General features: G+C 39.5%; 1 protein-coding gene across 1 annotated transcript; it reads left to right on the top strand.

Annotated features, from left to right (window-relative positions):
* Positions 1-2,228: 2,228 nt before the first annotated feature.
* LOC102721368 lies at positions 2,229-3,203 on the top strand. Its single transcript, XM_006655344.3, has one exon. The coding sequence runs from the start codon at positions 2,259-2,261 to the stop codon at positions 2,925-2,927; it is 669 nt and encodes a 222-aa protein (XP_006655407.2). The 5' UTR covers positions 2,229-2,258; the 3' UTR covers positions 2,928-3,203.
* Positions 3,204-18,242: the final 15,039 nt, after the last annotated feature.

Genomic DNA, 18,242 nt, shown 5'->3' with positions numbered 1-18,242 from the left:
TGGTCGGTTGATTTTCTTCTATGTACCCGGGCGGCCGGATTTTCATCTATATACATTTTAGGTTTTGCTTAAAATATGAAAAAAAAAAATTTCTACGTGATTTCGATCGTTTTTCTCAAAATGAGGGAGTATTTCATAGTAGTAGATTTTAGTGAAAGAAATATGATGTGTTGTCACGTTGTAAACTGAGAAGTTAATAATTTACCGTGCGGAAGTTTCACAGTTTACAATATAATTGCCGTGTTTGAATGTAGGCAGAAGTAGTTCGGTTTTAAAAAAATAACTGTTTACCTGCAAATTATGATTGCCATAACAATAGCCGGTCCCTTTTTTTTTGGGTGATGTTTATATTTGCTGAGTAATATTTTTCTCGTGTAAAATTTGGTATCCCTAGTACATATATAGTGTTAGTGATGTAAATTTGATTCTGAAATCAAGAGTACATATATAGTCAAGCACTTATATCTTGTACCCCTCCATTCCAAAATATAAATATTTATATGATTTAGATCATGAATGACAATATAAGTATATATGACACTATTTTTAGTAATATTTGTCTCATCAATTTCTTCTTATTCAAAATGTTTTCTATTTTATCACCACCTGTCCTCCCACCCACATCAATTCCTTGTGTATCGAGGAACACTGTTGTCTTTTTTAAGGAAAAATCAAACAAAATATTTGTAAATAAAAAATAATCTGTAAACTAAAACTTTTATATACATGTTTTCTTAGCAATCTAAAAACCCAGACTGCAAAATAAAGTGCAATGACAACAACCCAAAATCAGCTCTAAATTTATTGTTTAAAATTCAAATTTGGCTTATAAGCATAAACAAAAGTAAAAAAAAGATAAGGGTGCAAACCTTAACCCCATTAAAGAAAAAAATAAAAATACTTATGTTTTGGAACAAGTAGAATACACTCGACTTTTGGAAAAAAAAAAGATCTAGAGCGATAAGGAAGGTATAGAAATATTTACCATAAAATTTGATACTTGCCCTTTTACTTTACCGAGTACCATAATATTTCTTGATTTTTTTTTACCAAGTCTGACAAAGCAGATTTATTTCGACGGTCGTGTCAGATTCCAAGTGGCATCTCTCGTATCAAAAATTCCTTTTGCCGAATCAGACATTCAGACACTTGAATCTGATTTTTTTTTTAAAGAAAAATCTGAATTGAATCCCAACTCAATGTTGTGGTGACCTACTGACGTTGAATGGTCTGTACTGAACTGACTGCGTGAAACATATGCATGATGCTCTGCATGTTTCGACAAGTCAGTCTGTCACTGAATCGGCAGGCAGGTTTCACTGCACCTATGACACTCAAACAGAGCAGTCATGTTCGGCCGGGCATGTTCGGCTCAGGTGGTGTTTAGATTAAGAAAATTTTTGAAAAAAGTGTCACGTCAAATGTTTGACCGGATGTTGGAAGGAGTTTTTAGACGTGAATGAAAAAACGAATTTCACGGCCAGCCTGAAAACCACAAGATGAATCTTTTGAGCCTGATTAATCCGTTATTAGCACATATTGGTTACTGTAGCACTTATGGCTAATCATGGGCTAATTAGGCTCAAAAGATTCGTCTCAAGATTTCTTTCATAACTGTGCAATTAGTTTTTTGGTTTATCTATGTTTAATGCTTTATTTAGATGTCCAAAAATTCGATGTGATGTTTTCGGAGAAAAATTTTGGAAACTAAACAAGACCTCAACAAGCAGAACTCACGACCTTGTCCGCTCTGCCCTGTCCACATTTTCACCTTGCTCAATAGGCCCTTCAGAGTACTGATCTACTATAAGTGATCAAACCGATAAAATCGAGCTTAGCATAAGAACTAAGGTCCTATTTGAGAAGCTTCTAGTAGCTTAAACTTCTTACAGAATCTTAAAAAAAATCAATTTTTTTCAAACAATACTCAGTTTATAAGAATTTGGAGTTTCAAAATCTAAAAAATAAAACATAAGCCAGAAGCTGAGAAATAATCTTAAACTCTCAGATAGGCTCTAAGGATGGGCAAACATTAGAGTGGTGATCGACTTGTCAACTCCTCTGAAATTAAGACGCCAGCATGTCATCAAGTGGGTGAGAAAAGTGGCTGTGAGTAGCTTGAGCAGCAAGTGATCACCACCGTGCTGGAGGCCGAGTATAAAACGCGCCATTGGATCTCTCGTCTTCTTGGATCGTTCGTTCGTTCGCGCCACCACTCTCCTCTCCACTACACGAGTGTGTGGCTGCGAGAGATCGAGATGCCTCCCGATGGCGGGGAGGCGGCGAGCAAGCCGCAGAGCCCGCTGCGCATCACGCACGACGGCGAGTTCTACGCGCGGCTGCTCACCAAGGAGAGCTCCCAGGGCAACCCGTCGTTCCGCTACTACGCCGCCGGCGCCGGCGCGGTGCCCTTCGTGTGGGAGTCCCACCCGGGCACGCCCAAGGTCGACGCCACCTCCTCCTGCATGCTAGCCTCCGGCGCGGCGGCCGACGTCCCGGCCATCACCCCGCCGCCGTCCTACCACCTCCGGGCCGCCGCGGTGTCGTCGTCGCACGGCCATAGCGGCAGGATCAAGGGCGGCGGCGGTGGCGGTGGCGGCGGAAGGAGCAGCAAGTACTGCGGCTACTACAAGCTCAAGTGGATCAAGATCGGCTTCATCGCCGCCGTCTTCCGCCGGCTCGCGCTGGGCAAGTCCCGCGCGTCCTCCTCCTCGACGGTGCAGCCCTCGCCGTCCACCCGCTGGCTCTTCTCCGGCTCAGACAGCGTCGAGACCAGCGACCACCAGGCCGCGCCGCCGTCGTCTTCTAAGGGCGGTCTCCTCTGCCTCAGTGTACGCCCGAGCCCGTGGATGGTACAGTTCTGCGGCGGCCGGAGCATCAGGAGGATCGACACCGGCAGCTGGGCGACGTCGCACGGCTGGGCGTAGGCGCCACCGCGGCCGGCGGCGACAACCGCGTCGCTTCCAAGTGAAACAGACCGACATGCACGTACACCGTCGTCGGCCACGTACGCACTCCGTCGCACCATCACATGTAGTGGTTGGGCCTCCTTAAATTAAGCCTACAGAAAGAATGATGTACACGATATCGATCGTTCCTGTCACGTACGTATATGTGTGCAATGGCTGTTTGATCCAGTGTCTGCTACAGTGTCATGAACTCATGATAATGTACAACATATAAAGAACTCTCAATATTAATTAAGTGTGTGTATTGCTATGATCCGTTTTGGGTGTGCCGTGTTTGGCGTATTGCGTGGCTGCTGGTCACCACATGTAGGCCTACTAATGGGTTGGATAGAATAGATTAAATAGGTTAGATTTTAATTTGGATTGTTCTTGGTTGGGTGCAAATGGATTCTTACTTCAAATGGATTGGATTGAGTTGGGTTATAGAGACAGATGGATTGGTATAGACTGTGTTTAGTTAGGTGATTTTAGGTTTTAAATGGATTTAATCCGTGGAGGGCAAATGGATCATTTAATTGGATAGCTAATGGATAAGAGAATAGACATACGTGAGACCCATATGTACAAATTGATCAAAATTTGTATAAAGTTGCTCTTACACATAATAAATCATCCCACCAAAATTCATTCAAATTTGATAAATTTTTATAGTGTGAACGTGAGTTTTAAAATTTTAGGTCCGAGTTTATACATACTAAATGGGCGCATCCATTCTACTAGAGTGGATTGGATCCATTTTAACTAAATGGTTTGGTGCGGGTTATACCAAAATTGAAGTTGGATTGGTTTGGATTGGATCCTAATAAAAAATAATTAGATGGGTTGGTTTAGTAGACTAGCTAATAAAGAGATGAATTGGAAAAGAGATGAATTAGAGTGGATTTGGATTAGATCCAAATCCATTGGCAGGCCTAGCTGCATGGCGTATTACTACATAGACAAGCATATCATCGATTGATTGGCGTTTTATCTCTGGCTGGAAACGGTTGTGCTACTACCTTATAGTCTGTTCTTGATGGCTTGACGCTGCTGATTGGGCTGTGGAATATGCGTACTCCATCTGTTACAACACATGGATTTTTTGGATTTGAATCTTGTATTAAATTATAACACAGTATTACTTATCTCATTAATTATTTTTTATTTATTTTTTCTATTTTATCCCTACCCATCCTTTCTTCCTTGTTATTCATCATTTATTAAGAGACATTATATATAGTTTTTTCACATAATTTTTGCTATATAATCTAAAAATGCTTATATGGTCAATTGCAACAGGGACTGACAGTTCACGTGTTTGTGGTGTGTCTATGTCCGGTGGTCTCAGTTCTTACGCTGTAGGTAGTGATCACCTCTGAGGCTCTCACTGCAGTGAAAATGAAAGCTGTGAACGGTGGTCATCTCCCTGATTAATGCAGCCATATTGCTTCTATTTAAGCATGGCAAATTAAGACATCAGTACATCAAAACGGCTGGACACGCGCAATTTTCTCATCTCTCATCTGCAATTTCTGAACACGACCTGTCCGGTGCCGATCCAGCACTGTAAATTCCAAATTAAACGGTTGTCATAGTTAAATGATTTCATTTTTGGAATAAAATCTACATGCACCCTTGAACTTTGGATAAAAGTATCATTTTCGGAATAAAATCTGCATGCACCCTTGAACTTTGGATAAAAGTCCGTCTAACACCATAAACTTTAAAAGTTGACATCTCTCTAATCCTCCAAACTTTGTTGAGGTGGCTGTGAATAGTGCATTCGCATATTCGGAGGCTTAAATTAAACCGAATTTGTTGAAGTTGTATGTTTTGATCAATGCGAGTTTTGGCACATTCGGATTCTCAAACTAGCAATTTTGGCTAAATAAGATGATATATTTGCATCTTGTCTTTTATATATAGGTCCTCAAGTTACATACTAAAATGATGTTATACTAGCATTTTATTTGTCTATAGAGTTCTTTACCATCCTTGAGATGATAGCTTGAGTTCCCATATTTTTCAATGTAAAAACTTGTTTTTTAGGTACTAGGCATCTCTTGGTATTTCTTAGAGATCATAAATTTCTCGCGTCCTTGTTATTAGTGAGAAGGAGAAAAGGAATAAAACAGAGTCTAGTAAATATATTTAGGTAAATATATATTTTCAACACACTTATACACATGCCATGTTTCTAAAGTGGGTAATTTTACATTCTGAAAAATATATCAGCAGGTACCACAATTTATAATATGCATGGGAAGAACCTGGTGCATCCCATTACTAATTGATTTTATTGAGTTACTATTTTTTAATGTAAAATTTCAGTACATGTTCTTTTTCTTTTTCAAGAACCGTAAAATTTCTATAATATTTAAATAAAAGCCTTTTTTTACCTAGTTCTTTTACTATCCCTGAAATGGTATATTAAGATATCGTATCTTCTACTGTAAAAACATGATAACTCCAGATACGAGGTATCTCGAAATATCAAAATTTTACGCTAAAAATTTAGTAACTCAAGATACTTTATTAAGACCATAAAATTTTCCTTTCTACTATCCTTTAGAATATACTTGGGGTACCACATCTTCTAATGAACTTCATACCTCTAGATATTTTCTCAAGGACATTAAAATTTCTCTTAGACAAAACCACTTTAGGGGGCTACATGAAAGGTACTATAAAGTTTGGGTGTTATGAAATTTTATGGCACTTAAAAAAGTATCTTGAAGTATAATATTTTTTAGAGTATAAATTTAATACCTCCAGGTATCTGGTACAATCTCAAGAATGATAAAATTCCTTTTTGGGATGAGATGTCTAAGTTAATCTTATTATTCGGGGCTAGATGAACTTCCACTGAAAGTTTAGGGGGTATGTTCGCTTCTTCCATACAATGCTCAATCCAATAGTGGATCAATTGGGAATAATAAACTTTTTTGCCACTCTTACAAATTATGCTAACATATTTGTCACTGGGCCCACATGTCATAAATACATAGGGCTCATATATCATAGTCAATGAGTGACAGATATATTATGTGCCATTTATAAGAGTGACAAGAAGTTAAATGTCCCCATCAATAGCCAGTGGCATGCCCGAATACTTTTATTGTCGTCTCATGCAGAACCAATCAACACACCAATACACCATCATGCGGATATCAACGTACGTCCACTATTTATGACCGAGCTTGAATGCAAGATGGGCACTCGAAGGCTATCAGCAGTATAGCCCATACAATACGAGGTCCTAAGTAGCGCACTAGCGCAGCTAGCAGCTTGTGAACTGTAATGGCCGATTCTGAGAATACTAATCATGGTACTGATGGCATGCAAAGATTGAGATGGCAAATTTTCTATATAACTCGGTCTCGATATTAACGAGACAGCTCAAAAATCTACTAGACGTATAAGGGAAGTTAACAAGGGACAATCTAATACTCCCTCTATATGTATTTTAACGGAAGATACCATTGGCTTTTTAGCACATTTTTTTATTCATCTTATTAAACCACTTATGTAATTATCATTTATTATATCGGGATTTAATTTATTACTACATATTTATATAAAAATTAAATAGGATGAATAATTAAATATGTACCAAAAAGTTAATATTGTTATAAAATAAGAAAGAGTATATTATAGTCTTACCGTGACCGAGTTGTCATGGGCTTGTAGAGCGAGCGAATCACATCACTGCATAAATAATGGCACGTTCAAAAAAAAACTACAAATAAGAGAAATTTGCTTGTGCGTCTTTAAATATTTCATTGTCCCTTTTATATTATTCTCTCCGGTTTTTTTAGTCTGATGTCATTGTATTTTATAATTTATTTTATTATTAGATAAACATTAAGCATGACTTATCTTTTTGCGTACTTACTCAAAAATTTGAATGAGCTGAATGACCAAACATATAATTAAGAGTTAGCGGCATCAAACATAGAAAATTTTCTATCAGAGGGGTACGTAAGTTTTCATTTTGATCTCTTCTATACATATTTCATCAGTTGATAAGCGTGATAAAGACATAGAAAATAAATGAAGAAAACAAAATAATTGATAGACAAACTATTTCTTTATTATTTATGGTTTAAAAGTCAATGTTAAAAAATACACTAAAATAAAAATCCTAAAATTAACTTGAAATTAAGTTTCAAAAATTTTAATTATGACTTCTATTGATAAAAAAAATAAATCAATAAGCAAATGATATACTAGCTAGCTACGTACTTGGCCGAGGGACGGGAATGGTTAGTATAGGGATCAACCTAAATATTTTTATTGAGTTCATGATTGTACGGTATAATAGGGTCAAATCACACTGACTCATTTTCTAGATAGGTTATCCATAGATAACTAAATGGATAACCTAATTAGTAAAATAATAAATATATGGTGGTCCCACGCATAGAAATGGATCAAAATTTGTAAAAGTTGTTCTTCTATATAATAAATTATCTCACTAAATTTTAATCAAAGTTGATAAATTTTTAGTATGAACGCGGTTTTAAAAATTTTAGATCCGAGTTTATAAATACTAAATGTGTATGAACAAAATAGATACAGTAGAAAGGATCTATCCATGGATCAGAGGTTCTTAAGGCTAAAATCATTTGACCCATTTAAATTCTAGAAACACCATACTATTAAAACATATTATGAGTATTTTCAGGCAGGGGCGGAGACTGAGGGTGGCCCAAAAAATTTCCGACTTAGTGAATATATATAATAAATATAAGAACTATTATTTATTAACACATGTAAAATACACATTTAATTATTTTTATATTTCTATTATATGTTATATTTGTGATAATTAAAAAGTTACGTAAGTTGGACCATCAAATAGATCATCCCGAATACGCCACTGTTTTCAGGTGGATAAACCAGGGCTGGATCAAACAATTTCCACCGTTACTGGGCCACCCGACATCAGTGGGGCAACACTGCAACAGCCGGAGAGCAGCAGTAGTAACTTCAACGCGGTTAACGGCGCCACTACCTATCCGGACATACGGTCCTTGTCGTGTACCGCTCCTAGAATCAATAGCTAATTAGCTACTGTACCCCTGATTCGACGCGGGCTCTTCGCTGATGAGCTAGCGATGATCAATGGCCGGCAGCAAGAAGAGAAACGCACGCAGGTACGCGGTACGTAAGGCAGAGCCATTAGGAACACAGATCTAGCTGCTCCGACGCCGAGGCGTATGGTATGTACGAATCGCAGATGCCCTCGCGCCCCTGCTCACCCTCGCGGCCTCTCTGGCGCGCTGGTCCACCGGCGGTCACGACCACGTACGTCGTCGTCGCCTTTACTCGCGAGTCGTAAGTCGTGACCACATTCCCTGCGGCTGCCAAGGGAGTCCACGCTCCTGTACGTACCCGCCTGCCAGTGCTGAATATATTTGTGTGGTTCGCGTGTCGGCCAGCGTGAGAGCAGTAAGTTAGAGTATATGTTTTAGCGCGTACTCATAGTCCAAGGCCTCCATAGTAGGATGGCGTGATTGTTATGTCTAGACCTGGCCATTGTATCGTGTAATCTGTATCCATATCTAATTTTAACCACACTCATTTTTTTAAAAAAATATCCATATTCAACCTAAATGGGTATTACCCAACAGGTATACATAGCTAATGGAAGAGACATATGCGGGTCCCATATATAGAAATTGATCAAAAATTGCACAAAATTACTATTGAACATAATAAATCATCCTACTAAATTTCATTCAAATTTGATAATTTTAATAATATGATTGTAATCAGTTTAAAAAATTTCAGATCCAAGTTCATACAAAATTAGATGAGATGTATAAAACGGGTAAAATGGTTAATACACTTTCCACACCTAAAATTTCAATGGATAAACTATTCTTTGCCCATAATCTACCTAAATGACGTGAGTATGAGTATAGCGATAGGTAAAGAATAATCCGGGGATATGTCTATATACGACTGCCTGACCTAATCAGCTAGCGCAGGCTCGCGTTGATGGCCTGATGTTGAGCGTGCCTCGCGCGCACATTAGAGCATGTACAATAGCAGGCTATAAGCCAGCTATAATTATATTTTAAAGAGATAAGAGGAGAGAGAGAAAATAGTTGGGCTACTAATTTATAGCCAACTGTACATGGACTTCAAGACAAAATGTGTATATGACATGTGAGACCATGTATTGATGTTTTATAGATAACTATTATATGAATTAGCTATTAGATTGGTTACAGATGAATTGGAGGGGTACCTTTGTACATCCCGATGCAAGCTGCATTAAACGGGGCATTGGATCGTGTGAGCGATGATGGGATGGAATTACGGAAAGATCGGTTCGTTGCTGCACTGCGAGCAAGGCACCAACCACTTGCATGGTCACGTTCCCAGATCGAGCTCAAGCTGATCATGCCTACATTTTGTGCGCAGGCGACGACCGGAGATTCTGGCCGGTTTCCTGAGCTGACTTTAGTTCCTCTGGCAGCATCCAGCAAACAGAGGAGTACAATGGTGCTCTTACAGCACTCTTACTGCCTTCTCTTGGGAATAACTCAGTACACGATTTGCAAAGCTAAAGATTTTATGGCCATGAAACTAATTCATTTTCTCTTCTTATAGTTTCATACAAATATTCTCTTTTGTGATAATGTGTCATCTAATTAATGTACATGACACCTACATAAAACATTCATTGAGATTGGCCTAAGAGATCCTCGATAAATTTTATACTCTAAAACTCGCAGGTCTAGGCTCCAGCTTAATGTTCAGATCCTTATATCATGGCTTTAGGATAATTAAAGAAAAAACAGAACTTCAGAGTTCAGACGTGTGACCGAGAATGGAGGGAGATGATTTGCGGAGTTACTACTTACTAGCATGCCTGTAATAAGCAATAAACGAAACTACTTATTAATAACTAAAAAAATAATATATGAGTAAAACTTTTATATAATTCTCTTTATGATATAAAGATAAATGCTAAAAATAAAATATAACAAAAAAACCAACTTTAAATTTAAATCTATTATATATATATATATATATATATATATATATATATATATATATATAAAGTAACAGAAAAACCATCATATTCACTCTCATAGGCTAAAAAAATATCATATTAATCGAAAAACAAAAAAAATAATCTGATTAAAAAATACTATTTCGAAATTAAATAAAAAAATCATAAAAAGGGTCAATGTGTAAAATACCGTTTAGAAAATTCCAAATTTCGGAGTCCATCTATAAATACAATTTAAAAACATCTAAATTTAATATTCCGGTAAAAAAGAATCTGATTAGAAATACAATTTTGGAATTAAAAATAAAGAAAAATAATAAAAAAGAGTACATTTGGAATTAAAAATAAAGAAAAATAATAAAAAAGAGTCCATGTGTAAATACAGTTTAGAGAAATCCAAATTTAGAATTAAAAGTTTAAAAAGATGTTATACTTGGTTTTATGCTTGAAGTATGAAAATCGAACTGGGGCATAGTTGGAGGATGCAAAATGAACCTTTCCTGAGATAAATGGGTAGACAATTTGCGTCGAGACTTAAAAAGATGACCCAATTGGGCAAGGCAAGCAAGTAAAAGAAAAATAACAGTCCAAAAACACAACAATACACTAACTGGCCCGAACCTATAACGGGCTGATACTGGGCCTCGATTTAGGTGAAAAGGAAAAATGACCAGCCCAACGACGCCTGATACTGAGTCCCAAGAAGGCCTATATTATGCGATCATGCCCCGATTGGTGCCCAGCCCAACGACGTGGTCGACGCAAGCGTGGCAGCGTGCAGCCTCGCGTGCCGGACAAGAGCCCGCAGCCTACGCTTCATTCCTTCTTTTTTTTTTATAAGAGTATTTCTATCCGGTCTCTATGTTTAACTGGATATATGCAGCCGTTGTTTTTAATAGTCCTTATATACGTACGACACAACTGTACTACCTGGATACGATTGAAATACTACCACCATTGATTGGACAAATAGGGTTATGCGAGTGACACTGTAGCCGTTGATCGATCAATTAGGTCGTACGTAAGTTAGATGGTTGAGTCGTACGCATAGTAATTTTTTTTACTCTGGAAACTTAGCTCAAGTAGAGAACTTGACCTCTTAAATATCTAATCTAAAATTTATACTCCTACGAAAATTTAAACCTAAGACATTAGATGTTATTCAGGTAACGGTAAGCTACGCTCCATTTCTGAATCCAAATACCGCAGCCTCACGATCACGATCCAGCTCACGCTCAGCGGCACGAAACACAAGTTAGCGGCCACACTCCTCCCCTCCCCTCTGCCCCCGGCGCACGCACAACCGCAGCAAGGGATCATCTCCTCCCATGATCTGCCGCCGATCGGGCCGGCACGGCGCACCACGTACGCATTCATGTGCTGCGCAGCAGCACAAATGATGTCCCGGCTCTCTCCGAGGCCGTCCCCGACACGTCGCGCGCGCGCACCCGAATGCGGGCGACCACCATCAAAAAATCCCAGGTCGGCTCATGCTCGGCGTTGGATCGCCTCATCAGAAGCGCATCACATCACATCATCCATTCGCATACGCATATCCTCTTGCTCGCCTTCCCTACTGCAAATGCCTGCCTTTTTGCTAATTAAAGTTCATGGTATATAGCCAACCAGACCTACTAATAGCTAGTACGAGTAGCTCTTTCTATACCATTTTCTGACGATGCGTCTCTAGTATACTCCCTCTGCTTATTTGATTTTTTTATTTATAATATTTGATCATTTGTCTTGTTTAAAAGTTATAAAAATATTATTTATTTTGTTTGTGACTTACTTTATTATAAAAAACTTTAAGCACAATTTGTTATTTTTTATATTTATACTAAATTTATAACGGAGGTAGCAGAAATTAGAAATGTCTCTAATTGATCCGGTATACTCCATGACGATAAAAACGGGCAAAAAAGGTTACTCCTACTGAGCAGATCAAAAGCCACTTTGACAAAGCCAGATTAAAAAAGCTGTTATCACAGAGGGCGACAATGTAATCACGCGCATGTATGATGTATCGATGATCAAATTACGCAGCATTGCATCACTGCCTGCATCAGCGTGATGCACACGACGCTATCCTCGCCCCTTCCTTCCAAAAAAATATCAAATAGTATCCGCAAAACGCTAGCTATACGAGAGCGAGATATGAGCTCTCTCTATCTCTCTCTGCAGCTAGCGTAGCTCCAGAAGTGTTCCGGTCAGGTGCATGCGTGCGTGCATGACATTCATGTCTCGATCGGATTTGTATCGCGCACCTGCAATTTGCTGGTATCGCTCGTGGACAAGAGGACCACGGCGAAGGCAGCCAGAATTAAGACGTGGAATACCGAAAACTGATCGATCCCCCGGCGATTTGTGAAATCCCCCATGGTTTATGGCATCACGGCCGCGTCACCGTGACGCCCCCACTAGCTAAGACCCCCGGCACTCACTCGCTCGCGCATTCGTCAGTGTGCTAAGCGTGTACCGGCAAAATCCTGCGATATTGGTGGCGATCAGTTGGCGGTTAATGGACTGTCAGCGTCACACCTTTTCCTCGTAACCGGAAATGATTATGCCCCTGCTAGTGCACATGCAGCATGGTAGTTTTTGTGCTCGTTAGAATCTTCGCTTTCCGATCGTTTTGGCGGAAACACAACGAGAAAGTTTCTACCACCGCATCCTTGTTCCCTACGTACGGTAGAAAACTAGGAGGAATCCAATACACATTTGCAGTGTGGCACGGCAAGGCGCGGCGTGCGGTCGCAGGCGCGTGGGGCGGCGGGCGTCCACCGCACCGCGGGATCGATCGATCTACCGGGCTCGGTTTCAAGCCTCCCCACCACCACGCGCGGCGCGATCGAGGCGTGCGACTGCGAGCGAGCGAGCGAGCGCGTTCTCCGGCCGGCCGTAGCGATCAGCGCGCCCGTGTCGCTTCCGCGCCGGGCTGGTTGGTTGAGTGGGTCAGTACGTAGTGGCCTGCATCCGCGCGGCCGGTGCGTCGCCCGCGGTGCCCTCACGCGCACGTCGCGTTTTGCTTCCAGCTAGCTCCGCCCCGCTCCCGCGGCGCGCACCATACGGCGCGGTTTTGGCTCTTTCTCCAACACAAACTCGCCGTCAATGACATGCTGGTTTACGAGGTGTGAGGTCCACATATCAGTCGCTCAAAGTTAGATGGGGAGGATCCCGTTTCCCAACCCGTTACCCGTGCATGGATGCGCGACATTCTTTTCGGCCGCGCCCGCTGCGTTATCCGTGGAGCAACTGATGCATTGAGACGAAGGGATGTGTGAACCGTTTTTGCGCGTGTGAACGGCCGACCGATCAACGGTGCTAGCTTTCTGTTCTGCTTTGAGCTAGTGATATGTGATCATGAGCATCTCTTTCATCCTCCTATCACGCGTGCGTGCGGTGCGGTGCTAAAAGGAGCCGGCTACCTCTCGGTTCCTCCAATGGCATTGTTTGGTCGTCCTAAGAAAGATCGCTGTGCACTGCACTGCATAGTGCCCCTGCTTTGAACGAACCTGATCGATCTCGCGATATGACGTTCCTGACTTGTTAACTCCACTACCCTAGGGGCCCGGCTAAAATAAACCAAAGAATTTATTAAAGCACGCTTCGTTGCTAGGTGACTACCACTAATAGTCTTCTGTTGCACAGAGACATTAGAGTAAAGCACAAGCATGTAGCACAGCAAATCGTAAAGAATTGAAAGCGGCACTTTAGCCAGTTACTTTCTCCTTTGCTTGACCCGTTCTGCTCGATCGCATGCAAAACATTCCAGATCGATGCGTCATGTGCAATTGTGTGGCCGTCTAAAAACCGGGCCGAGCAGGTCGGCACGTAGTACAGCAGAAGGTACCATCCGTCTTCAGAGCTCAGCTCACAGCAGCAGCAACGAGCCAGGATGCGTCCGTCGTCACGCTTCCCCCACTTCGTCTGCGTGCCGTGCCGTCCCTTTCCCAGCATGCATACCGACGGCTGCCATCTTTTTGGACCTTGATGTGACCGGTATCGGCGACTCGTCGGCGTCGTCGTCGCTGTCCGCCTCTGCAACTGCACCGTGGGGCCGTGGAATTCTGGATTCCCGTCGCTCCGTGGAGGGGAGGAAATCCTGCCAGGATTGGAATGCCGTGGCCTCCACTCGATTGTCTCACGTGTGTTTGGCCCCAGCTGAACCGGCCAGGCCATCCATGCAATCGGGGATATATATAATGTTCGAACGAATTAACGATGTGCGATATTTTTTTTTTCTTATTGCGTTGCGTGGTGAAAGTACACACATATATTAGTTTTGAGGTTTTATCCGACTATGTTTTCACCAGTTGGAAGTGACGGCCGGCATGCATGTATTCGCTACAATTGAGGGGTTAGGGGAGACATGGAAGATGAATAAATGGGTTGATCATGCAGATGGTACACTTATTAAGGATAGACCGATCTGGCTAATGATCAGCTCACCAGAAAAGAGGCTGAAGCTGCTGAATCGAGCTCGCAGGGGACTGAACTTTTGCATGTAGCGGTACACCACGAGGACTCTCTGTCAGCAGGGACAGCAGAGGATCTGACCGGTCGTCCGGGACTCCGGGCCATATATCATCCCAACCGAACACGTATCACGTCTAGAGTACATCGTTTCCACATTTTAACTCAGGTCTCTCTCCTGCTCCGTAGCTAGTAGTAGTACATGCCAAAATGGTTAGGGCCAAAGTGCAATTAACGGTAAACTTTGATGTTTTATGATCACAAATTCATAGAGATGAATCTTGATTTTTTTTCCCTTCCAGAAATGTACATAAGAGCGAGTCCAATAAGTAACGTAAACGTGACCTAAAAATTTATGTTTTTTGGAGAAGAGAGAAAAAATAAGATAAAAGAAAAATAGACGATAAATTTATAGTCATATACAACACAAGCTTCAATACACTAAATGTGTATAAGAGATGTGACATGCATTAATAATAATATATATATACTCTATATATTAGTTTTTAATGATATGAAAAGATATATTGATCTTTCTTATGCGGTTCAATACGCCGGTTAATGATTCGGATTGAGTAAAGAGTAGTTCCTCTCTTCCAAGACCCAGAGAATCAGAGAAGGCTAGCCGGGCAGGAGAATCAGTCCACCTGGGCACCTGGCTATTTGATCAGCTACTTCATCGTTCTCCGTAAATATACTTTTAAAATGAAAAATTCCCTATAGAAGTTTCTTTAAAATATTCAAATAAGTCCAACTTTCTTAATTATACGCTAAGATCATTCTCAGTAGGAGTTTTATGATAATTTTTATCTCATTAAATAACATGCCACATAGATAAGAATATTAAAGTGTCAATTTATGATAATAGAGTTGAACGGTGTTTCATGGGATAAAACTTGGATCATAAAACTAAAATGAAACATACGCTGAGAGTAATTCGTTTCATTTTCACGCATGTAATCAACTGCTATTGATCACCTAGATTTAACATTTAAGTGTTAGGCTATAAAATCTTGAATTGAAATTTTATATTAAAAGCACTTGTTTTTATTTATCTAATCAAATATATTTTAATGATATAATACTATTAAAAACCGAACAATTAATAAAACCCTAACCGTCTGTGTTATTTTGGGGGTGTTTAGATTGAGAAAATTTTTGGGAGAAGTGTCACGTCAAATGTTTGATCGGATGTCGGAAGGGGTTTTTGGACACGAATGAAAAAACGAATTTTCACGGCTAGCCTGGAAACCGCGAGACGAATCTTTTGAGTCTAATTAATCCGTCATTAGCACATGTTGATTATTGTAGCACTTATGGCTAATCATGGACCAATTAGGCTCAAAAGATTCGTCTCAAGATTTCTCTCATAACTGTGCAATTAGTTTTTTAGTTCATCTATATTTAATGCTTTATTTAGATGTCCAAAAATTCGATGTGATGTTTTTGGAAAAAATTTTAAGAACGCCTCTGTAGCACGAGCGAGATGAGTTCAGCTCAACCGGTAAAACGAACGGACACATTCTTTCTTCCACTGGACCTTTCAAGCGTGGGCCATGGTGTAACTGTCAACGGTTGATGTCTCGTCAATATTAACTGCATAGCATATGAACAAGAGAGGAGCGTTTCTTTTATATCACCATTGATCACGACGGCAACTATTAGTAGTGGCCCTTTCAACGGCCACGACATAACAAGGTGGCCTTTTGGTTTTAAATTTTTGACACTAGTCTCGGAGAATAGACCAGAGTAATCGCTCGGAGGACACATTGCCGTGACCGTGATGCACATGGAATTATTGACGGCCCTTTCGGTTATTGTTGGACCGTATGTTCTTCGATCATTCCCATGGTTCATATTGATTGCCCTTCTACTATTGGGAGGGTACGTTCTGGACCAACCACTGAACTTTAACCCGATCAGCTACTAGTATAGAGCAGTTTTACGGTGATTGAGTATTGAAAGTTATCAAAATTTTAATGTAAAATTTGGTATATTACTAAAATTTTAGTATCTCTTGGTATCTTCTCAAGAACTGTAAAATTATTCACTACTGTAACATTTGTAGTGCAGAGATAAGTTAAACGCTTGACACGAGGAAATCTAGAAAAAAAAAGCGATGTGTGTGTTCAACACACAATGCTATGATGTATTGATATATGTCATGTGACCATATATACATACTAAGGCTGCGTTCCGTGGGGCATGGTAAGTTAACTTATCTCTCTCGTTTTTCTCACGTACGTTTCTCGAACGGTTAAACGGTGTATTTTTTAAAAAAATTTCTATAGAGAAGTTGTTTTAAAAAAATCATATTAAGTTATTTTATATTTTTTTAATAATTAATAATTAATTAATCATGTACTAATCTATTACTACGTTTTTCATGCCAGGGCATAAGTTAACTTATCAGCCGAACTAACCTGTTTTGATATCTCTGTCTAGACAGTGCATGTATTGTCTTTTAACTTCCAGTCAGACATACTCCGTCTCACAGACGAAGTGATGGAGATAGAAGACCTAGAGGAAAACTCATTGGTGACTGGTCATGGGAAATTGATTCTAATCACTCATTTTTGTGTTATCCAAATAATTATAAAAATATTTAGAACTTTTTATAAGATAAACTAATATGTGATATACATCACTCAGTAAACATACATATCTAAATTCAACCTCAAGTTATAATAAAATGAACAAAGTAAACTTTGAGTAGTATGTGCATACTCACATCCATATTAGCTTTTCTTAGTAGCTTATGAAAGTCAAGATATTATGTTTGTGTAGTAACATATGACATGTTAATCAGTCCTATAAAAAAATTATAAATATTTAAAAATCATACTAGTATAAGAAATGGGAGGATATCTGCTTGAGTATTTAGAGTAGTTCTCCAATCTCCATGGGCCATGACAACTTTAGGTTATAGAGGAGAGGTCTGATGTGACCGGGGCACAACTCTTGAAGATAATTGGACGTCCAAAATAAATGAATTATGACAGGCAAATAGATGATCATGTAATGCATTATGCCTCTTGTTGTCTAAAGTATCATTTCCTCCTTAGCCCTTATGATATCGGATGGGTGCTACATTTGCAAATTGATCCACATGTATTTATCCATTTCAAGAGAATGAGTTTACCGCAATTATCATATTTTTCTGTGTAAAATTTCATAACTCTCAATACCTTAAGAACCAGTAGGCACCAAAATCTGTAATGAAAAAATTGGTACCTAACCAATACGGTAAAATTTCTCATTTCAACAAGGTATGTACTACACTTTCTTTTCCCAATTACATTAGATATACGCCCATACATAGAAAATAGCTTTTAATTCCTCGAGAGCATATCCTCTCTTTTTTATCTCATCTAAATAGTTATAAAAAAAATTGATAAGATATATTAATATATGATATATCACTCTAAAAACATAAAATCCAAATTCGACCTCTATATAAATTGTAACAAAATGAATAAATTAAACTCTAAGTATTATACACATGTTTACAGTCACACACATACAGAAACACACACAACTTATACAAGTCAAATTCGATTTTACATGTTTGTGTGTGATATATCTTATTATTATTTTTATAATCGTATAGATACCAGTGGTAAAACACTAGCATCATTTATACCATAGCATGCTTATTTTCATCTTTAGAGCTGCTTCTTACGCATCAAACCATTATGCTGGAATTTCTTTCTTTTATAGAAACGCCTAAAGAGCGGAAGCTGTTTCTCTCCAAGTAAAATCGATTGGCCACAAGAAAAACAACTTATAGG

Source organism: Oryza brachyantha, chromosome 5 (genome assembly GCF_000231095.2).
Source record: "Oryza brachyantha chromosome 5, ObraRS2, whole genome shotgun sequence".
Classification (NCBI taxonomy): domain Eukaryota; kingdom Viridiplantae; phylum Streptophyta; class Magnoliopsida; order Poales; family Poaceae; genus Oryza; species Oryza brachyantha.
The sequence above is the reverse complement of the archived record's forward strand: the minus strand, read 5'-3'. Positions and strand labels throughout refer to the sequence as shown.